Source organism: Vigna angularis, chromosome 4, assembly GCF_016808095.1.
Source record: "Vigna angularis cultivar LongXiaoDou No.4 chromosome 4, ASM1680809v1, whole genome shotgun sequence".
Classification (NCBI taxonomy): domain Eukaryota; kingdom Viridiplantae; phylum Streptophyta; class Magnoliopsida; order Fabales; family Fabaceae; genus Vigna; species Vigna angularis.
The window spans coordinates 7,845,475-7,869,768 of NC_068973.1; the positions used below are offsets into that span (position 1 = coordinate 7,845,475).

At 31.6% G+C, this 24,294-nt stretch overlaps 3 protein-coding genes across 4 annotated transcripts; 1 reads left to right on the forward strand and 2 right to left on the reverse strand.

Moving 5' to 3' along the window:
• Positions 1-94: 94 nt before the first annotated feature.
• On the reverse strand, positions 95-3,786 carry LOC108331856 (beta-glucuronosyltransferase GlcAT14B). The gene is made up of 4 exons (XM_017566835.2): positions 3,006-3,786; positions 1,796-1,871; positions 1,558-1,673; positions 95-963 (listed from the first exon to the last, which is right to left on the reverse strand). Exons 1-4 carry the CDS (start codon positions 3,556-3,558, stop codon positions 449-451), a joined length of 1,260 nt encoding a protein of 419 aa, XP_017422324.1. The 5' UTR covers positions 3,559-3,786; the 3' UTR covers positions 95-448.
• Positions 3,787-10,847: 7,061 nt separating this feature from the next.
• LOC108331857 (uncharacterized) lies at positions 10,848-14,718 on the forward strand. 2 transcript variants are annotated; one of them, XM_017566836.2, is made up of 8 exons: positions 10,853-11,040; positions 11,152-11,264; positions 11,690-11,761; positions 13,255-13,290; positions 13,746-13,791; positions 13,976-14,063; positions 14,308-14,365; positions 14,440-14,718. In XM_017566836.2, the coding sequence occupies exons 1-8, from the start codon at positions 10,962-10,964 to the stop codon at positions 14,488-14,490; spliced, it is 543 nt and encodes a 180-aa protein (XP_017422325.1). In that variant the 5' UTR covers positions 10,853-10,961; the 3' UTR covers positions 14,491-14,718. The 2 variants fall into 2 exon arrangements, with proteins under 2 accessions (XP_017422326.1, XP_017422325.1); XM_017566837.2 differs by lacking the exon at positions 11,690-11,761 and having other exon boundaries at positions 10,848-11,040.
• A 5,622-nt stretch (positions 14,719-20,340) lies between these two features.
• LOC108329917 (chaperone protein dnaJ 49) lies at positions 20,341-22,201 on the reverse strand. Its single transcript, XM_017564300.2, has 2 exons — positions 21,789-22,201; positions 20,341-21,606 (listed from the first exon to the last, which is right to left on the reverse strand). The coding sequence occupies exon 2, from the start codon at positions 21,571-21,573 to the stop codon at positions 20,479-20,481; it is 1,095 nt and encodes a 364-aa protein (XP_017419789.1). The 5' UTR covers positions 21,574-21,606; positions 21,789-22,201; the 3' UTR covers positions 20,341-20,478.
• Positions 22,202-24,294: the final 2,093 nt, after the last annotated feature.

Here is a 24,294-nt window from a genome sequence, read left to right on the forward strand (position 1 = left end):
AATTGTGGTTCCTTTATTGTTGAATTTATGAGGGCAGTAGCTCCACGAGGAAAAAAGAAGAGCAAAAGAAAGAAAGGAAAGGACACACAGAATATACTGAAGTTAACATATCATCGCATAAAGAATTTGGAGAATATTTTACAGTGGCTTATTTCAGTTTCTGCCTAGCAAGCATCTTGCCCACGTATTACATAATTGATGGTTACAACAGTTGCATCGATGACTTGTCATTCCTTACAGTTTTAATAAATCGTGTGAACTGCTGATACATAGTGACTCCTTTTAAAATTTCTCTGTAGAACCATCAAATCAAAGGTAGCCATTTCTGTTTTCCCTGCTGTTTATTCCTCACAGCATCCTCCAGGCGTCAAATGATAAATGAATTGTTCGCCTCTCAGCTGTTCGGTGATGGAAATGCTGCAATGAACGTCGTAGGCATTCCAAGGTGTCAAGAACACTGATTTGCCTGAAAATTTTCCGCTGATAATAAACCACTGATAAGGCGTCCAAGCCTTTCAGCTCCAGACCCTGGCCTAAGCTCGGTGATATTTACTATCCCAGAATATTGGTCAATGGTGCTTGAATTCGTTTGAGTGAACCACTTACCGGGCACGTAACCATCTGCATTTCTTCCCAAGAGTTCCTTATCAATCTTATCCAATACTGGTTCGTTCCTGCCAAATTTCCTAGCAAAAGGAGCATTGCTATCCACCATTCTCTGGTAATCATTATCTGTAAGAAAATGGGGATGTTGTTTTGGAGGGTTGTCCCATGATATGAAGTGGAGGTCATGATTAACAGTAGTGTTTCGAAACTCCTCTGCATTGCAGATGACTGTGTGAAAATACCCTTCTGGGGAAGACAAAAAGTTGGCATAGTACATCAAGACTATTCTGGGTAAGTTATCCCAACCCCATATACAGTATTCAGTAAATGGGCGAGAGAGCATCATCCAGGCAGAACCTGAGCAAAATCAAGAATCAAATTTTAACAACTCCCATGACATGAAATTGAGACAACCAATTTCTAGTTACTTTGTTTAATTTTAAGTCTCTTTTTTGTTATGGACAGTTATCTCAGATTCCAGTAAACTGTGATCTCATGTACCAAATTAGTCGTACATGTCTTCATATTTTGAAAAAAAAGAGAAACTGTGAAGCGGCACGACTTTGAGCATTTGTAATTATGCCTAATTATGAATTAAAGGATATAAGGATTGGAAGCTCAGAAATGATGCTTGCCAACCAGCATTGGAAAGTTGGGACAAAAATAAGCAAAAGAATGGGAGCATATGTAGAAAAGGTATCGAAATTCACACTTACACAGTACTATCTTAATATCAATATCTTATCTTTCACACTATACATTATTAGTGTCGGGCTAGGTTCAAGAATTTCCTTAACTGCTCTTAGTATTTGTAATTGTCTTTAATCTATGCAGGGATTAGAAGTAGTTTTTAGCACTCACAAACTCGAATTTGAAACAGCTAAAAATTTGACCGGGTGCGCCGAAAATAAAACAGTGATTCGTGAAAAATAATGGGTAAGAGTTTGTCACCTGTAAAGAGTTTATAAGCCGTGGGCACATTTCTTTTCTCCGACGCCCAAAATACATCAGATTTCTGCAAACTATAAAGACCTGGATCAAGTATGACTGGCTTGGCTCTATGGTACCTATTTAAACGAGTAAAGTAGCCCTGGTAAAGAACGGATACATTGATCTTTACATATTTTATGTCACTTAACATTCATAAATCATGTAACGAACAGAATGACGGAGATAATTAGTAACTTACTCCTTCCAACCAATATCACTGGTGTGCTCAATGAAGTTCAGGTGCCTGGGAATAGACGACAGCGTATGCAGCAAATCTGTTGTGTAAAAGAAATATAGCAAATTGCAAAAGTTGGTCAATGACAATGAAAACTGGGCAACATAGTCCATGGTTCTCTGTCTCTACTATTTTTTAACTTCAAACAACTAGCAAAATTAATCAGTAAATCATTAAATTCTTCCATAATGTAAATTTCTTGAAGAATATTACTACTTAGTACTATGTAACATTCAATCGCGAATATACTTTATTAATTTTTATAATAACTATTTTAAAGATATCTCAAGAATTATTTCTAATTACTTGAAACAATAAAACAATTAAATGCAAGTTTTTTATTTAAGGAACAGATAAATATAATATAAGAAGTTTAAAGTTATACACGACCACGTAATCTTAAGTTATTATTCGACATAGAAAAACACAGATACAGTTTAAAGATAATTATTGTAAAAGTTAATATAATTACATTGCATTTAATTTATAATTGAATGACCACTTTATAATATTACTATCTTATAACTCATCTATATATATATATATATATATATATATATATATATATATATATATATATATATATATATATATATATATATATATATATATATATATATATATATATGTGTGTGTGTGTGTTTGTTTTTTGGGTATGTATCAAAGAAAGATAGAGTTTGCCGACAAAAGTAATTATTGGTCAAGAAAACAAACAAGATATGAAAATACATCTAAAACACAGATTTGGTCCTAGTTAGACTAATTCTTAATTCCCTTTACAAACAAAAAATCTATATTTAAGAGGGAGCAAAATTAGCAACGAAAAAGACAGATAAAAGATAAGAATATCTAAAGACCCCAAAAGAAGCATATTAACAGAAACATCATTACTGAAGAAGGTAATTTTTTTATAACAAATTTCTTCATAAGAATAAGAATAAGAAAACAAACTTGAATGAAATTAAAACTAGTTATTTAATTATTTTTTTAAATCCCGGTCAACTTTTACACAATAATTTTCACTTCTAGATAAGCAGCTTCTATTTTTCTTATTTTTTTCGTAAAAGAAATGTTTAGGAAAAAAAGAAGAAGTTGGTCTAACCAGAAAACAAGCATACTTGGTAAGTTAGAAAGTAGTGTCAGTGTGCTGGTGAGAGAGGGAGAAGGTTCCTACCATCTTGGGTTACCAAAGGATAATCGGAAGCGCTCAAATTAATGAACCAATCCCAATCCCGAGCTTGGTTCAACAAAACGGCGGCGGCGTGAAGAGTATTAGCGACCATAGTGGGCCCTCTGTAGGTAACCAAGTTGGCCTTAACCACCGTTCTCACATTTCCGAATTTCACAAAGAGAGGCTCGTTGGTCACGAAATTCGCGAGCTCCAACCTCTCCCTCGCCGAGGCCTCGAGGTCCAAGTGCACCGCGTAGTGGTTCCACGGATGGTACAGAGCCTTCAGCGTCCTCTTCAAACTCTCCCCGTCGCCCGCCGACCCCGATATCAGGTATGCGATTCGCGGCACCGCGCTCGTCGATGTGGGACTCACCCTGAGCTTCGACTCCACGAAATGTGGCTTTTCCGGCGGGACTTGGACGCGGTGGTGGCGGCGTTGGGAGGAGGAGGTGGAGGAAGCGAGAAGGGAAAGGATAAGGAGGAAGGTGGATAAGAGGATGAGTGGGAGGAAGCAGTTGGCGTTCTTGGTGTTGTTGTGGTGCTTGCTGGGTTCCATGGCGTGTGCTGTAAGTTGTGAAGCGGAGGATCTATGTTGGCGTGAAACGCGCCGAGAGAGTGAGTGGCGAAGAAAAGATTAGAGATACATGCTACTTAATTCTTAGTGGCCAACCCCTCACCGTGATGATTATGATGGCAGTGGCCCATTATCAAAAGCACTACCTCTTTTTATTTCGAAGAATAAATTTATTTATTTATTTTTAAGAATTAAACTAAATTATGTCAAAAAAAATCAATTAAATGAGATGAATATATTTTACTCAAATAAAATTGTCTATATTACTACTGCAGTCTCTTGAAACTTACCTTTTACTATTTAAGAATAAACTCGATAGTGCTATCTTTTCAATAATTATTATGTTAATGACCAAATTCTTTTGAAGATTGACATCCTGTTTTATTCAATTATTACAATTAATTATACTTTTTTCTATTTTTTATTATTTTCATTCATGTACAAGAAAGTTGCAGGTCAAGTCGTCTGATTAAGTCATAAATATATTTTAGAAATTCACTAAAAATAAGAAAGAATCAAAATAATGCATTGGGATATGGAAAAAAATTTACGCATTGAATGAGACACAGGATTTTTTTTTTCTATTGAAATTTAATGAAATGTAAATTAATTCAATTATAGTTGGTAAGGTATTAAAAATAATTAATATTTTAATGTATAAAATGAGATACTTGAAGTATTTTCATATAATGATCCTTTACACAATTGAAAATTATTTGAACATCGTTTTTACTGTTTTCTTAATTCAAAAGATAAATTTAAACATTCTTGCAATTTGGATTATTTTTAAATCCATTGAATTATATTATTATTTTTATAAATATTTATATAATAATATACAAATTAAATAAATATTTCGTATGTAGTAAAATATAAATACGAAATTTATTTTTTTCATTTAACTTCATAAATAAATTAGTAATTAGTTGTTAAAAGAAAAAAAAAACATAATTGACTTGTATTGACTTCGTGAGTGGAGCTCGACAGACGTCGGTGTGTGGTGTCACTCACGTGTGAGAATTATGTGTTCCTTTTTCGCTCTGTTGCAAAACTTCACTTCTTACACGCGCCTTTCAAATAAAGGATTAGAGTTTATTGGAAAATATTAGAAATAAATTACATTTACGAAAACTTCCCATTGGTAAGAAATAGTTTAGGTTGAAAAAGAAAAATTAATTATAATGATAAACAGTTTAATACATGATAAAAAAATAAAATGTATATTATCATAAATTTATTTCTTTTAAAAAGTATTCGTTAGATAGAAATTCTATTTTAATATTTGATTCATGCAAATAAATAATAATTAATCATCTTAATTAGAAATAAAATTTGTTGTGTTGTTTGACCTTTTTAATCATATTGTGCCGTTATCATTTGTCTCTTTCTACCTCAAAGATGAATTGTACATTTGAAGATTATACATGGGTGTTTCTCTCTGTGCACCTCTCCATTTTCTTTTTACACCTCCAAAACTCTAACTTTGGCCTTTTCATTAAGAATCAATAGACTTTGAAAGAATTTTATGGATTTCAAAAATCATTAAAACCTTAACTTGTTTTTAAAAGCTTACGAATTCTTAATTAGATTTAAAAAATTGATTAAATAAATTTTTAACAGATTTTTAAAAATCGATTAAATAAATCTTTTAACGATTTTTAAAGTTGGTTAAGGACCGACTTTCAAAGTTGGTTAAGAAATTTTCTTAACTAATTAGAAATGAGTGCTGCTCCCTCCACCAGCACCTTTGCTCCCTCCACCTCCCCAACTCTGTATACTTTTTTTTAATTGTAAAATTAGTTTTTTTTACTTTTTAACCCTATTTATGTATTCTTTTTTACTCTTCTGAAATCCTAAATTTCTATTCATATTCTCTCATCCATTTTCACTTTCACTACACAACCCCACTCTCTCAAGTCTCACTTTCTCTTTTCTTTCTTTTCAGATTCTCACCCCCTCCAACTCTCATATTCGTTCTCACCCTTCCAACTCTCATATCCGTTATTTCTCTTCCATATCCTTTCGTTTGTTTCGTGTCTCCATCTCCGTTTGGGTTTTGTGGTGCGGGTGTTTGCGGTGGTCATTTGACGGTGCAACGGTGCGACGATGCGACGGTGCAACGGTGCGACGATGCGGCGGTGTGTGCGGTGGTCAGTGGTGCTTCGTGACTTGGGTCTACGAGAGGTTAGTTTGTTCTTCGCTTCATTTGCATGATAGATTATAAATTTTTTTGTAAATGTAATATATTGTCTTTGTTGTGTGGTTGATGCTGCTGGTTTGGGTTTTCTCTGTGTGCTCTGTGAATTCTGTGTGCTTTGTGATTTCTCTGTGTGTGCATGTGTTCAGAGGAGAAGGAAGAAGATAACAGACCACGGATGTCGCATATCCATTTGAGCCTGAAACGGATGTGAAGGTCTTTCAAATATTCTTTTGTATGAAAAACTCATTAGGTTGAGGTCCAATTGACTCTTCATTCTATCTAATTTTGTTTTTCATTTGTATAATTACAAATAATTCAAGTTTTTAATTTCCTAATATCGTTTCACCGTGTCAACAAATTACCAAGTGTGCAAATAATAAGTCATATGTGCCAATATATAAGGTTTCCAAGGAAAAAACAAAGAGCTTGGGGATTGAATGTATTCCTTTGGAAGTGAGCCTTAAGGAGACTGTGGAAAGCTTGAAGGAAAAGAAGTTTATAAATTTTAATTTGTCACCTTAATGAAGCAAATTTTGATTCGTGATATCTCCCAAAAAAGGTGAAAACCTTGATGTCACTCTACTACTTATGTTCATATTTATGAATAAACTTACAATAAAATAAGATATAAATCAAAACTGGTGTTAAGTACTGAAATAAGATATTTTTGGTCAAGTTTGTGCCAGGGACATTTGCTGACGGATAATCATATTCGTTTAAGATTTACAAGGTTTAATTTAGGGTTGATTACGTACCTCAGACGCAAAAGTTAAAAAATATTAATTCTAAAAATAAAATTTTACCCAAGGATAAAATAAGGATAAAATAAGAATAGAGAGGTCGAAAGAGGGGTAAAAGAGGAATGGGAAGGTGGAGGAAGCAAGGGGTGGTGATGGAGGGAGTAACATCCATTAGAAATTTATTTAATCAGTTTTCAAATATCAATTCTTAACTGGGCTTTCAAAATCCAATTAAGGTTCTTTATTTTTTAATTTTTTTATCGTAGTTTATTTTTTAAAATTGATTAAGTAATTTATTTATTAATTTTATTTCAAAATTAATAATTATTATTATTAAATAAAAAACAAAAATGTAAACTAAAATTAAAAATTGAAAAAAGAATTCTTAATCCCATTAAGAAATTTACTTTTAAAAATTAGTTAAAAAATTTACCGACTTTTAAAATTGATTAAGATTCCTTATTTTTTTTCAAATTCCTTTTTATTTTATTTTACCTTCCCATTTTTATTTAATAATAATAATAAATCCACCACCTCAAATACTTCCTATACTTCTCCACTATTTTTTTATATTCCAAAAATATCTTATATTAATTTAAATTTTACCATTTAATTTTATTTACCTTTTTTAAAACCTTAGATCTCCTTTCACCCTTCACTTTTATTTTTCTCCGATTGCACACAAACTACTTTTTCTCTTCTTTTCTTCACGTACATACACACAAACTACTTTTTCTCTTCTTTTCTTCACGTACATACACAGAACCCCACCACTGCTTAATTACCTCATTTTCTTGTTTAACCAAATTAATTTGTTTTTAATTTTGCTCAAATTTCATCCACATCCCCTCTATCCATTTCTTTATCTTTCTATCTATTTATTTTAAATGTCTGTGACTCCAGATGAACTGAACTGTCTTATAGTTTTGCTCAAGAGTTTAATCATGATTAATGTTGTAATTAAGGTAAACCTAGTAGATGGCTATTATGATGCTGGAGACAACGTTAAGTTTGGGTTGCTAATGGCCTTTACTGCAACATTGTTAGCATGGAGTGTGATTGAATTTCGAAGCTCAATGATAGACCAGATTGAAAACGCTAGAGACAGCATAGACAACAGCTGCACTGGCAGCTTCTTCGATAGTATTCGGAGATTCAAATCCAACGTATTCCTCCAAATTGCTTCAAGCAGCCATAAACGTAATTAATAAATATAAAAAATTGTTCCTCCATTTTCATTTCTTGCTAGCTAAAGTGTTCTGTATGTTAATTGTCTAATTAATCAATCTGAATGTTTATTTTCAGGTATTCAATTTTGCAGACCGTTATAGGGGTTCTTATAGTGATTCTCTTAGTTTTGATCCAATGGCCACATTTTAGGTGCTGAAGATGATGGTTTCTCCTTCAGCTGGGGTGACAAGTGACCCGGAACTAAAATCCTCCTTTCCAAGGTACCCTCTTTGTTCCCTTGGTTTACTTTCAACTCAAATTTCTTGTAGATAGATTTTTTATATTCTTTGAGGGAAAAAAACTGAACTTTTTTCACAAACAAAATAAACTTGTAAAACATTTACCTTTTAAAAAATAGATCAGATAAAAGTTAAACATACAAATTGATTTTAGGTTGCACGGAGATTCTAAATTCAGTTTATGTGACCCTACATGCCATCAAACTTTGTATATGTGTGTCACTTACAAGGATTATTTTGGATGGACTCTATGTCAAGAATTGTTGGAGAAAAATTAGGAAGAGTTCTAATTATACAAGACTCCGCCCAAACTCTTTCTTAAACGAATATCGACATCTGTTTGTTCTTCAACGGATGTCGATATCCGTTCACGGATGTCGACATCCGTTTAAGAATCAACGTATATTCACATCTGTTTAAATATTATCAAAGGGCAAAAAAGAAATAGAAAGGTGCAGGAAGTAGTATGTGGTGGTAGAGAGAGTAACTCTCTTATTATTATTATTATTAAAAAAATTAAAATTAAAAAATTAAAAAACCAATTAAAGAATTTATTTAACTAACTTTCTAAAATCGATTAAGAAATTTACTTAATTGTCCTTATTCTTAAATGAGTTCAAAATGATCTTAACAACATATGAAATTTTATCACTTAATATAAGTTGTCGTATGTAATTACAAACGGATTATTTTTAATTAATATTAAATTATTATATTAAAATTTATTTTTAATACAATTCATTATCATATGTTTTAATTTACACAGTTAATAATTAAGTTGAGAACTAATCTATTAACTTATTTCAGTTTTGTTTCTAAGACAATATATAACAATATTATTAATTATTAATTATTTTTTAACATAATTGATTTTCTTATGAACTCATTTCAATAAATTGATTTGAGTGTTGAAACATAACCTTTGAATTCCATGTCTTCAAGTATACTCTTTGAAGAAACTATCCAATACATGAAAAACTCCATGACTATTATACATATTTTGAGAAAATTCAAATTGCGGTGAAAATAGTTTCTTTTATCTCTAAACTTAATGTTTGACTATTCATCACAACGGTGAAATTCTTCCAAAGTTTTATACATTTTTAGCTACATTATGTGAGGTATGTTTTATATATTTTTAACTACATTATGTGAAATGTAAGTTGTGGAGTAGGTTTTTGCATAGATGGTATTTTTCATTGGTTATTCAAAAGCTTTTAGTTTATATATTGTGTGAATACATGATGAAAACAATCATTTTAAGGTTAGTAGATTGATGTTGGATGAAGAATGAGATTGATTCAAACTAATTTAAAATTATTTGTACAATCTTTATTTTCCTTATCTTTTACTATTTCTTAAATTTTTTTTTTCTAGAAAACTCATTTTCTAATTTGATTATTTCAAGAAGTTTTTTAAAGTTTGTTAATAAACAAAGAAATTTTAAATCATCAATTCACCTCCCTCATCCCCTCCCCACCTCATCTTAGTTGTTTTGATAGTTTTTCAAAAAAATATATCATACTATAGTGGAATAAATCAAATCTTTGTTGAGAGTGTCGTTATTATAATAAGCCTCCTTTATTTATAGAAGAAAAGTATTCCTTTTGAAAAAATTCCATGAAAAAATTTCTTGAATCAAAAAGTTTGGAATGTTATTGTAAACTGATTATTCACTTCTTTTAAAATTGTTGAAAATATGTGGATTCCTAAAGATTTTTTAATTTTTAAATAATTGATGAGAACAATGAAGCTAGATATAATGTAAAAGCAAATGACATAATTTCATTTACCTCATGATTTATGAATTCTATTGAGTATTAACAGGTTTAAGTGTCAAGAAAATGTGAATAGTACTTGAAGTTATTCATGAAAACATGAAAGAGGTCGAGAGTATTAGGAAGAGTACTTTCATACTGAATCATATCACACAACCTTGGAAAAGATGGTAGATAAAAAGGAGTTAAACATTAATATTAAAAGTCTTTGAAGAAGAATTGACAGCCTATGCTAAGTCATAAATAATTAAACACATCTCTACATCTATATAATTGCTAACAAGTAATAAGATTTGTGTTTTAACAAATAATATTAAGTTTTAGTTTGTTAAAACAAAGTTCAATAAACCTTATTTGATTTTGATTAAGGACTTTTTGTACAAAGAATAAAACAAAATTTTAGAAGCATAAGATCTCCACAAACGTAAATGTTTCATCTGTTAAACAAACGCAAAATATCTTACTTATGCATGTTTGCTTTATAAGCTTTTGTTTGGACAAAGACACATAATTTGAAATATTTCACATTACATTGAATACTTATAAATGTTTATTCTACTTATGTAAATAATGTTAATCTCTTATTTTCTTACAAGAGGATGTTACTTTATAACACTTTATAATGTAAATAATGTAAATAAATGTCACTTTATAATTTAAATATCAATTTAAAACACTTTTAATTAAAAATATATATTTATTTAATTTTTAAAGTAGAAACCAAAATATATTCAAATTTGATATACAAATTTTAAGTTTGTCACTAAAATCATATTTAATCATTTTTTAATAATATATATAAATTTTTATTTTTTTACATTTATTATATTTTAATTATTTTTTCATTTACAGTTTCTTATCACATCATATAATTTATAAATTTATTATTTTTATTTTTTCAAAATGTATATTAAGTATAGAAGCGTAGATATTTGTTATGAATTTTATTTTTTTCATTTACACACTTTCTTATTGTTTTTGTTTCTTTCGTACTCTACAAAAAAAAAGCGTTAATTTAATAGCATTGAGACCTTTTTTCAAACAGTACAGAAGCAACACATGTCGCATAGACATTGGGGAGACCACGTATATGTGTTTTGAATTGGAAATGTGGTGCGTTCAGAGCTATGAAAGCGAAGTCAATGCTTAAACATGGTGGATTTAAGTTTCGACATGCAAGAGCGAAGCGTATAACAGAATGGGTTGGGTCGCAGACACTCTTCACTCTTTCAATTCGATTCAATTCAGAGAAGTATTCAACCAGATCATCACTCTCGGTACCATGCTCCTTTTCCCCCATTTCTTTCATAATCACCCATTCAACAACTACTACGCAAATTAATCACTTAATTCTCGTTAATTTCTATCGCTCTTGCAATCGCTTTCAGGTTTGATTGTATCATCGGCGCTCGTCATATGGAAAGGGTTAAGCTGTGTTACCGGCAGCGAATCGCCCGTCGTCGTTGTTATTTCCGGAAGCATGGAACCTGGTTTCCGACGAGTAAGTGTCGCCCTATTTTTAGATTATGCCTAAATCTTCTTTTTCTTTCAAGAACCTTACACTCACACACACATTGTTTTTACTTTGCATACTATCCTTTTAAATTATAAAAGTATTATATTTACTCCAATGTTAAAATCATTACCATTTAAAAGACCAAGTCTAACGAAAATATAACTACAAGAATTTTGGTATATGATGAAAAACAAATTATTTTATTTAGATACGTAACAGATGGTAATAAAAATTCTGTTGAACAACGAGTATATCGAGGGGAAAACAGGAATGTAAGTGTAGTTTGAGTTAGTGATGAAAGATCTTATTTTTGGTTTATTTCAAGGTATGCCAATAATAATGTAAATGGTCATTTGCCTTTTCTTTTGTCCCAAGCTTATGCGATGCTTGGTTAAATGGTTTTCTTACAGGGTGACATTCTGTTTTTGCACATGAGCAAGGATCCCATTCGTGCAGGAGACATTGTGGTTTACAGTCTAGATGTATGTACCATTATATTATTATTATTATTATTATTATTATTATTATTATTATTATTATTATTATTATTATTATTTTGTTTTGTACTGGATGTGGATTTTGAAATGCTTTCCAATATTATTCTATCAGTTTCTTTTTCTTGGCATTGACCATCAGTCTTTTGTTGCTATACTTGTCTTGACAAGAACATGTTTTTTGTCCCATGAAAATATTACTGTTTTTTTTTTAAATTATTCATATGTTTTAACTTTCTTAATAAAAAAAGATATAGAAAAATGGTAAAACCGAAAAGTACTCCCATTATAACTGCACAAGTAGCCAAATGTTGAAGCTGCTAGTGAAAATCCACTTATTTGAACTCAAATATACTTTTAGTCTTGTTAAAATAATATTATTTATTATTTTAGTTTTTATAAAAAAGTGTTTAATTCTTTATCTTATGTTAAGATTTTAATCATTCTCTAGATACTGAAAATGTGTTACAAGAGATTAAATCACATTGTTTTTCTAGTTAGAAACTACAATTTACAAGATTTACACAGAAGTTCAAACAAAAACTGTGCTATTTTCTTGCGTAGAGCGTATTTAACCCTTTTGAGAGATAGAGAAATAACCTTAACTCTCTTTTCTTCTCAATACTTAATTATTCAACAAAATCTCATGCTGTTCCCGTTAATGGAGAGTATATCAAACTATCAATATTATACTTGTCATCTTATTCTCGAAATAAGACATTTATGTTTCTTTTGAAATATGATATCTGCATGTCTATCTTTTCCTTAATATTAAGCGCTGCACATGTAGGTTTCTTATACTCTGATAGAGAGAAACATAAGAGATAGGATGAATGGAAATAAGTTAGTACAGCATAAATATTTGAGAAATAAAATAGAAATTAGAAGGATTTGGTGAAGAAAAATAAAGATATGGGAAGAAAGATATACAGATAAGTTAGAAATATCACAATGACTCCCGTCAATTTTAAAATTATATTCCTTTTTTTTTCATACTTATTTCATCTTCACTCATTCTTTCAATTTTTTCAACATCAAACAAATCCCTTAGCCTCATAATAAGTCTAGCGACTTTCATATTGCAATATTGGATAGGATCCTTGTCACCTTGTTCTCTGAAGGGTAAAAAAAGTTCTTAATATTTTTTGACACTTAAATATGTATTTGTTATATAGGGCAGTGATTTGTTAACACAGGTTTTTTAATAATATTTTAACATAATATTATATATATATATATATATATATTATTTTTTAATTAAGTTTAAAGTATGTCGGTATTAAATAAATAATGAACTATGAAAAAATGACATGTATTATCAAAATGTTATCAATAAATTTGTGTAAAAAAAACAAAAACTATGATGAAAGACAAGGCCATCAGTTATGTTCTTGCAAAATAATGCTAGTCTTGAATGATTTATTTATATTTAATGTGGCTGCAACAATACATTTTGACGACAAATGCTACACATTGTGCAGGGAAAAGACATTCCAATTGTTCACCGTGTAATTGAGGTTTGTATAACTTTAGTTTTCTTCTGCTCAACCTTTTAATTTCTATTTAGTTCACCCAACGTAAGCCTATCATAAACGGTGTATCTTTAAATAAGAAAATAGACATTATGCACACTAATATGTGATGATCTTTCCTCTCCTGTTGTATGCCTGCTCTGCAGCAGTTAGTTGCTGTAGTATGGAAAGTTCATGTCATAATCTTAGTACATTGTGCAGAATACAGATAAACAGAAACACAGGGGAATGCATATGAAAAAAGGAATAGTGATAGTGAAAGGTTATATAGATAATAGGTCCTTTGAACCATGCTAATTCTAGAATCAAAGGCTAGCTGGTTTGTACTGCTGAATTTTTTTCATTTTACAAAATGGATTTCTTGGCTTCTTCTATTTTTAGAATTTGAATACTATTTGATGACTATGATACATATCACTCAATTTGTTGATTTTTCTTAGGTTCATGAACGTAAAAATTCTGAAGAAACTTATATCCTAACAAAAGGTACAATACAATAGATATGGATGACTACATAATATGTCCATGTCATTTTCCAATTGTCAGCAGATGACCATATTATATTTTTTGGTCACGGTTCAATAAAGCAATTACTTTTAGTAATAAAAATTTATTGTGAATTAGCTTTTTTGGTTTCAAAACATTCACATTTCTTTGATATGCATTTCAGGAGACAACAATCATGAAGATGACAGGGTTATGTATAATTATGGCCAGAAGTGGTTACAAAAACACCATATTATAGGAAGAGCTGTAGGGTAAATCCTTTTACCTTAGGACTAAGCTTCACCTTTTTGAACTCGTCAAAGAGAATTTGCTTTTGAGCCGACTAAGTACATTTTTGGATTAAATTGAAAGAGTTTAAAAATATTTGTTTTCAAATCAAGAATCTTTATTCTTCATTTCTTTGAAGAAATTTGCAAAATCATTTTTCAAATTATAAACAAAACATGATTTCGTCAATTATGTTTACACACTTCATTACTTGTGTCTTTTCTGCAGGTTCTTGCCTTATGTTGGTTGGGCTACAATAATAATGTCTGATATTCCTGTTCTCAAGGTTTGTTCTTTGGAACTACAGTTCAATAGTGTGTCAATATTAGCAGCTTAATATTAATTCATTCTTTTTTGCAGTATATACTGCTAGGGGCACTGGGACTGCTAGTTTTAACAACGAAGGAATAAGGATGCAATTCTTGATACATGGCTTAAATGGATTTTAAGGACGAAGAGTGTAACAGAGTATAAATAAATTATATAAGAATATCATAATCTTTTTTCTTTTTCAAATATATACATACCTCAAAGTTACATACTCTTCCTTGTTTTGGTTTACGCTACAAAGCTACACATATTATCACATAGTGCAATAAACTCTATTAAAAATTAATAGTATTATTTCTTCATGTTTAACACTTTGAACTTTAATAGCAATCTTCTCACAAATGTTTGATACGATCAAGACAGTTCTATATCAATAATAAAGTATAATAGTAAATACTACTTTGTTTAACATCCCAAAATTTTTACTCAAGTTCACATTTAGAGTTCATAGACTAGATATATTGTATTTCAAAATTCTTTCTCAAAAATAACTAAAATACTTCAAAAAATAAGTTTTATTTTGGGAACTTGGTAGAGTAAGGAATGGGAAAATATGTATGGATAAAACGGATATTACACTATGATTTATGTTGGTTTATTCCAACTTGAATTGCATCTAATTTTTTTTTTGCTAATGGCAAAAGGTTCCATTAATAAATTAATGTTACAACTATGATTTATTGTCATCTTTTGGCTTACAAAAGCGTATGCAAGACCATTCATATTTGAGTACATAATGACACTATTAATAATACATCAAAAGTTGTGTGAAATGTTTACAAGGAAACTCTGAACTGCACAACATAAATTTTTAGGATTCCCTGCATTTGAGAATAACTTCACAAATCTAATTTTCTCTTTAAGTTAACCAAAATGTGACCTTTAAACTTAGTGTTGGTAACTTCTGAATATCTTTACATGCATATTTTAATGTATATCACAAGTAGAGCATTAACATTAGTGGTTTCCAGGTGACTTCATTTCTATCTATAGAAGTCCAAGAAGACTTGTAAAATCAACATTCATCTTCCTCAACTTCTTGACCTTTTTGTCTTTCTTGAAGACTATCAACCTAGAAGATGATTCATCTTCTACACTCTCATGCGCATTCAGGTGAAGCTTAATTATATAAAGGTTAGACAGAACTGCTTCAAGAGTAATGCAATCCTTCCCTATACTTAGAAAACTCACCAAGTTCTCATCAGACGGCAAGAGAGAGACTAGTAGAATTGTAAGTGTCACTAGGTAGAGAAGCATGATTTCCCATTAATAGAGTTTTAATACTTGGCTAGTTTACTAAACAAACATGAAAAATATCTTTGTAACGCTTGGGACACATGAAGCTTTGAACAACAAATTTTACAGTATTTTAACAACTATTGATCACTTTATTATCTTTCTTAGAAGATTTCTTTATATATGAAATTAAGAAAAGAACCATTTCAAATCTGCTTTTTGGCTAGTTGAGAAGCTTTACATCAAAACATTATCTTAAAGTTTTCATATGTTTACGCATGAATGTAAAAATACATTAAATACAATTTCATATAAAATTTCTATTCCTTAAGAAACATCCTAATAAAGAAACATCCTAAAGTATGATTTATCAAGCCTCAGTCATGACTTCTCACTTCATAACATTTTTCTATTTATATCATTAAGGATTTTGCATTAAAATATTAAAACAAACTTCATAAAAAAAATTTACTAGAAAAAAATATTAACTTATTTATTTAAGTTATACATAAATTAATTAGCATAAACGCTATATTTTCTTTAATTTTTTAATTTTTAACTTACAATATAACTTAATTCTAAGTTATAATTCTTTAATTTTTAGCTTTTAAAACAAACGATAAGCCGGTAAGTTTATACATTTTAAAAATAATATTTTATCTTTTATCAAACCAAATCTACGTCAATATGAATTAAGGCATAGGCTCTTTGACAAGCCATTTGGCCAATTCTCTAAATATTAGCTTTAATTATAAATAAGAAGACAGGAACTAAACTTTCATTGAAATAATTTCCAATAAACTAAGAAATTGGGTATATTTTAATCTGTGCTGAGCTACCTGTAGCCTGGGTGGTCTCGATTGTTATACCTACGGTTGTGATAACGAGACTTTGATTGTAACATCTCAAAAATACACTATAAACCATATAATAGAATAATTACATTTGATAATATTTCAGTTCAATTTTACACTAAGGAGAGCGTACCGTTCTTGGCCGAACGGCCTTTACAGAAAGAGTTACACATTTAAATTGTACGTTGTTACAAAACTATCCGACCGGTTTACAAAATAAAATACCGATCGTTCATGCATAACTAAAGAGGGAGGTGATCGAACAACCACCTCACTACCAAAATAAACTACTAACTGAACGTCCTACTGTTCGGCCTTAACTTCAATTTCGACCAAATTTTCTTCTTCCAGCGCATCTTCCAACAGTGTGTCTCCTTCTGCTCACATCCACACGGATGATCATTGCAACGACAAGACGGACGTACAAAACAAGACACAACAGAAACACAGGGTAAGCTTATGTAATTTAATTCATGCATAACATATCTTTCACAAAATCACACAAACAAGATAATTCATAGTTCGTTCACACAAAGCCTAAAATACTAGATTGACCGTCCATGAAACTTGTGTAGCTACAGGCGTTCGTGCACCCGGGTGATGTAGTAACTGGAATGCTCTCATCAGCTGCCACCCGAGGTTAGCCCTATCTGTCCAAAGTACCCCTAAGGACTAGGACCTCCTGTCGTTCCCACACATGATCTACTTTCCTCTACGTGAAGACGAGTACTCACGGAACATCAGGATGAACAGTCAGCTTAGCATGCCCACAGTCATACTTTACCAAATCCAATATTCATGAGTCGTCCCTCCCCGGAACGTTCGTCCATAAACCACGACCTTTCCATATCTCATTTTCTTCATCTTTCTTTAATAATCATCTCACTTAACCATTTCACACACAGAGATCTGTTTGGATACAATTTACCGAACATTCAACCCTGACTCAGAACGAGACTAAAAAATTGGAGCGAGACCAAGAGGTCTCCAGTTCCAGAATGAATTTAGACCAAGAGGTTTATCATCGGTTTGAGAAAGAAACCAAATACAATCTAATATCACGAACAATGAATAGAACGAACATAACTTACAAAATGAGTCAATTAGATGAACTGACTCTTAAGAGCTTTAACCGAACATCTGAAAGACCATACTCAGCACTAAAACTCTAGGCCGAAGTCAATGGACACAAACACTCGAAGAGATTCAAAGAATAATACGTAGAGGAATTCCCATGAATAAACCGAGCGTTTATGAAAACTTAGATTAATTAAATTTAGAATCAAGAAATACGTATGTCAGTTAAAGACTGAACATTATAGTGAGCGAACCCTAGTGGCTTAAACGAACGCTCGTATCAGAAATTTAGTTTAAGGAGATAGAACGAGTGTCTAGTGTAAGACCAAACACTTGCTTAGGACGAACACTTGGTATAAGACCAGGTGCTACTAAACTTATATAAAAGAGGCTTGATAAATATACTAAGATACTATTAGATTAGTATTTAAGAATAACTAAAATATAAATTTTCACACACACACACACATATATATATATATATATATATATATATATATATATATATATATATATATATATATATATATATATATATATATATATATATATATATATACATATACATACATACTTAAGTTCATAACAGGAGATTAAGAAATAACTATGCTTGACTGAACGCTCAAGCACAGTATTTCGAAATGCAAACGCTCGTACTCGACTAGGATTCTTCCCAAATGAAAGAATCTAATTCTAACCAAGTTCACTCAGAAAATCGAACGGTCGAAGACTATTCGGTAACGAACATACACTATCTTAGGGGAATTTCATATTCAGAATTCATGTATAATCAATTTCATTTCTTAACGTATAACTTCATAACTTTGCACATTCATAGCATAATCAATTTTTCATACTCCATATAGTTCAAACATCTCAATCATCATACAACATATTCATTCAGTCCATCCAACGAACACGCATACATCACATAATCATACAAATTAAATTAAATAAGTTTCCCTTACCTCTAGCGTGAACGAGCGTACAAGCTATAGGATGCAGTTTGTCTGACTAAAATTCTTCTACCCTTAATGTTCAATCGACTCTTCAAACCAAAACAAACGACAAACGACAGACAAACTAGTTCAGAAGGATACTATGAACTCATGCAACCAGGAGTTTGTTTGCATGTTCCAGGGAACGAACGAATAAAGGAAAAAACAACTTACCAAATCAGAACTCGAAACTGTTCGATTCAAATTGAAGCTTGGGACGCCGGGAGTGCTCCTACAGTGCCTGAACGGTGATCGGAGAAGAGAAAGAGTGAGTTTTGGTAGAGAGAAGGGAGAGCTTCTAGAGAGAAGGAGGAGAAAAATGAGAATTTCAGAGTTTGGGAAGAAAGGTGCATGCAGAAGAGAGTGGAACAGAAGTTTCAGAAAAATCAATTTTCTTCCCACGTCAAAACAAGTGTCCGCTCATCTGCCGACACCTACCCTCCACTATCTGATTTCTGATCCTTGTTGCTTGACATCTGACGTCCGTGCAGAGAGGTTTTTAAGTGCGTTTTAATGAGGTCTGACATTGATCCTTAGAAAAATGTCTGAGAGAGAATAAGAAGATAGCCCTAGTGACCCCACGGTTTATGATTCGGGTTTAAATACTTATGTCACAACTCAGGACACATTACAAACACATGATATTCTTCACCAAATGTGAAGTCAAATGTCGCAGTGCCAGCCAAACCGCCATAAAAATTGACATAGAAGGAAAGAAAAAATGAAAAAAATGGCTATTATCTTCTGAGCCTGATGAATTTGAAAAGGACAGTTCTGGCTCTCCTCAATCATGCAGACCCAAACAAGGGACACCCCACACAGGCCATCGCATAAGCACAGATGAACATAGCATAGTTTCAATGAAAACCAAGTCCCTAAGAAACGTTAAATTTTATACGTTTAATTTTGTATCCATGATGATAGATAAGCTATAGATCATATCACTAAAATTCTTGCAACCACAGATGGTTATTGATGGCCATAGACCTTCGACTCTCTTTCGTCAAATCTTTTTAGCTACCCAACTATGCATCCACTGCTACCTCAATCAAAGAGCTTCCACTTATCAAGTATCAAGAAAACAAAGAAGGCTAGATAGCTACTTAACGTACTAGGAATTGAAACAAGTGAGAATCCTTGGGGTGTCTACCCATGGAGGCAGAAAGAAATTGAAAAGTGACAAGTGATCAAGTCATACGGCAAGACAATAAAAGGGACATTTGTTAATTGGGTGTTTATGCCAAAAATCACGCTTCAATGCATAGACTTTCAACGTGTATGTTCATTGATGACATCAATAACTCCACATAATCCTGCTTCAGCCAGTGTTTAGCAACCTCTAAACACTATTCCTTTTGATGATGATGTAAAATCACGGAAGCGTTAAGCTAATCCCTGTCGATCTTTCCCTTCCTCTTTTTGCCATCTCCAGACATATGTTTATCTATTGTTCGCCCCCATTCTCTTCTTCCATTCATTCTACTGTATTAGAGCTAAAGCATTAACGTAATATATAAAAGTTGTCACTTAGCAGCAATAAAATCAACCGAATAATCAAGGAATTATAGCAAAATAATACTTACAGATTTACTCTACCACTCAGCGTACCGCTTAGCATGGAATACACTGACAAACGTAAGTACACAATTGATCCAATGCATTCATACTATACCTCAGGTAATAAATAATTTTAGCAAGTAAACAAAAAATTCATCAGGGAGATAGTTGATGAAATTTGAGAGAACAATTCCAACAAAGAAGCTGGCTTATTGTGAACTTGCTTCACTGATATCAGAGTGAAAAAAATAAATTGTACATTCTATAATATCACAAACAAGTAATAGCTGTTGCATCTACATCAAAAGGTAAGACAATAATAAAAATAAGGATTATGATTCCACTTATCAATTCGCCAACTCAAACTTCCGAAGCATATCGCAGTGCGGTGTTTCCCGGATATACCCCCATTGGCGGCGCTGCAACTCAAAATGACAATTCTGGCGAAGAACGCTAAAGTAATCCCTCTCCACCCTTTCTTCAAGAGTTGCTCGTTCTTCGCTCTCAGGCGGATACTCCTGAGCAAACTTTGTAGACTTGACATAATAGTTAACACCCTTTGGTGTAGTTAAACGATGCTCATAAGGATAGCTCTTCGACAGCGAGTACAAGGGATCCGACGAAGGCAAAAAGTTTAGTAGCAAAATCAGTAGCACCGGCAACAACTGAATTAAAGCACGAACATTAAAACCACCAGAAGCGTGTTCAGCAGGCCTGTGACCATTGAAGCCGTTGAAGCCACCTGGTCCAAAACTGAATCCTCCAAAATTGGCTGCAGGAGCCATTCCTCCAAAGAAGAAGTTCCTAAATATCTCCTCAGCATCAACATCAGCCTCATAGTAACCATTATAACCTCTAGCAGCTGGCCTCGCGGCACGCTGCTCGTAAACCGATTCATCTTCACCGGAAACATCATACTTTCTCCTACTCTCTTCATTGCTAAGGCACTGAAACGCCTTTGACACAGCCTTGAATGCTTCCTCAGCGCCAGGGGCTTTGTTCTTGTCGGGATGAACCTTAAGGGACAGTTTCCTATAAGATTTCCTCACATCCTCAACAGTGCAACTTTTCTCTACTCCCAATATCTCATAAAAGTTTTTCTTCCTCTTAATTTCTCTGATAATTGAAACTTGCTCTTCGGTATACGTGGCCGAAGAGGACGAGGCGGATGACGACCCCGCCGTGGCCGCCGAGGTAGCGGCCGCCCTTCGCCGGAGAGAAGGCTGATTGGGGGGCACGGTACCTTCCGCCGCGGTCTCTTTGGCAGAAGACTTATCCCCTGTGTCCGCCTCAATCGTGGACAGTAGATCGTCGACGGGGAGCGTGGGGTCGAGGCGGCGCGCCTTCGTCACGAACTTCAACGCGCGTGAACGATCGCCGTTTTCTAACGCCTCTTTACCGATTCTCAAACATTTCAGCGCGTCGTCCTTGTTCCCATCCATCGTGAAGATAACGCTCGTACCGGATCTTTGCACCTGAAAAATTAGGGTACCGAAGGGAGTGAAAAATCCGAGATTTATGTCAGATTCGAGATTAATTTTGGGGAAAATAGAAAGAAGAACAAAAGATTGTGAATTGAAATGACAAATTTAAGAGATGCGTGAAGCTGATATGGTGGATCGAGAGGGAGTGAAGGAAATTGGGAAAGTGAACTTACAGTTAAAGAGCGAAGACGAGCGTAGAAGAATCGCGCTATCGAGATCGGAAAAACGAGTTGATTAGGGTTTCATTTGGAGACAGAAAGAATTGAGAGATTGTTTTTCAGTTTATCACTGCCCCACGATTGGAGATTAATGGAGCAACTCTTTGATCTTTCTCCTCTTCTCCATATATACTTCATCTCTCTCAACACGCGAATTTATATATCGCATTTCTTTTCATAAAAGATATATAATTGTTTTTTCTAAAATAAATTTCTTATATAATCAAAATAATAAAATAAATTAAATTATTAACTAAGTATACATATTTTCTTAACATATCTAGAATTCCCTGAATTTTAATAATAAATCATCCAACATAACATCAAAAACAAAAATGAGATAAAAAAAACAAAAATAAGAGTTCGACACCCTGAAAAGAAACATCTAATTAACAATTATTTTAAATTAAGAAATATATTGAAATATTATTATTTTAAGTTGGTAAAGTAGATGTTTTTTTTCCTTCGTATCAAAACAACATCACCTATTTTAGAAATTTGATAATTAATAAAAAATAAATAATGATTATTTAAAAATTATATTTTTTGTAAATAATCTATTAAAATGATAAATCACATAATATAATGTAAAGTAATATTAATCGGTGTGGTGTAAAATAAATTTTAAAATAAAATATCGTTATTAATAATGATTGGTACCAAATTTTAATAAGTGAGAAAAATGAAGAACTTGTTTTATTACATTATAATGTATTAGAAATATAAAATTCTTTCAAATTTAAATTGATAATTTTGTTGATTAATTTAAGCAAATAATAAATAATTTTTGTAATAAGTTTTGTTAATAAAAGTTTAACATGGCTACTATATGTATAAAATAGAGAGTACGATTGGAAATTTTTATTTTAAATGTTGAAAAATAAAATAAACAACCATTTATATTTATAATCAATTTTTATTTGAAATAGAAAATTTTATTGTATATTTATTAAAGTATTATAGATTAATATGGCAATCTAAAATGATTTAAATTAAAAATAAATGAAATAATATTTAGAGATGAAAAATTTAAATATAAAGATATAAGTTTGTAACTACGAATAATGTAAATGATTTTTTTTTTAAGTAGAAGGTATAAAGAAAGAAAGAAATGGAATTTAATGGAAAAAATATAATAGAAATGAAATAGATTTATAATTAAAACAAACTATAAAATATGATTTAGGTTTTTTTTCAATCAAAAGTGGATCTTCTAATGTTGTGTTGGTGTGTGAGATATGAATAATTTGACACGTGCAAAATTTTTATTTTGATAAATAATTAAATTTCAAGTGATTATTATATTTAGTGAAAGAATTTCACATTCTTTTAATCTTTAATCATTTAATTATACTTGGTATAACTTTTTTTTCTTTTGAGTTATGGACAATTTTTATATTAACTAGAATCAAAAATTGTTCATAATAGATTTTTATGACTTATTTACATTCTTTTGTAATCTAGTTTTTTTTATCTTATCAAGAGCTAAAATTGTAATATCAATTGAGAATACACGTGTTTATGTTTAACCTTGTAATAATAATTAAGTATTGAATTACAAAAAAGTTTAAAATATTATTTAATCCCTTTTCTATTATTTTTCCACATTTCAAAATCACTTTGGCAAAAGTTCTCTACTAAGAAAATTACATTTAACCATTACTTTTGTAGGAAAACTCTTCACTACATGTTTGTTATATGATTACCATGTCTTATATGAGATATGGTACACCAAGTTAGAATTACAAAACTAATCACTCAAAATTAGCTTAAGTTAAGCACAAATATTGTTCTACAACTTAAATAAGATTGTTCAAAAACCTTATACAATCCTTAATACACAGTCTAAAAAGAAATTCTATACTACTTGACTCTTAATACAATATTTGACCCTTAATACAAAGTTTAAATATTTACTACTTGACTCTTAATACAATATCGAACCCTTAATACAAGGTCTAAATATTTTTAATTTACTAGAAGTGTTTCATGATGACTTAGGAGAAAGAACTTTGTTTCACCTTACATAAATAACTTTAACTCTTCTTGGATGTGTTGTAGTTAAGGTTAGGAGTTAGGAGATATGTCATCAAGCTCCAGGACGTTGAAGATGTTCTGTCTTTCAAGGTCAATGCAAACGGGGTTGGTTGAACCCCTCATTCGGTAAGAGCCAATGTGGTTGTTCCTTTCTCGTTGGTCAGCTATTACATGTAGTGGAGACCTTAAAAAGTCAGTTGTAGAAACTGTTACAACGCCTTGTGTTGCAGTAGGAGCCATTATTTCTCCTTGTGACTTGTTGTCAAAGATTATAGTTCTACCTGTAAAAGGTTGTGAAATCTTAAGTGAATTTCTAAAGTCTTCTGTCTCGGAGGGCTGAGTACAGCTCCACTAGGGAGGGCACTGAAGATGTTGTCTTTCAAGCTCAACGTAAACAGGGTTGGTTGAATCCCTTATTCGGAAA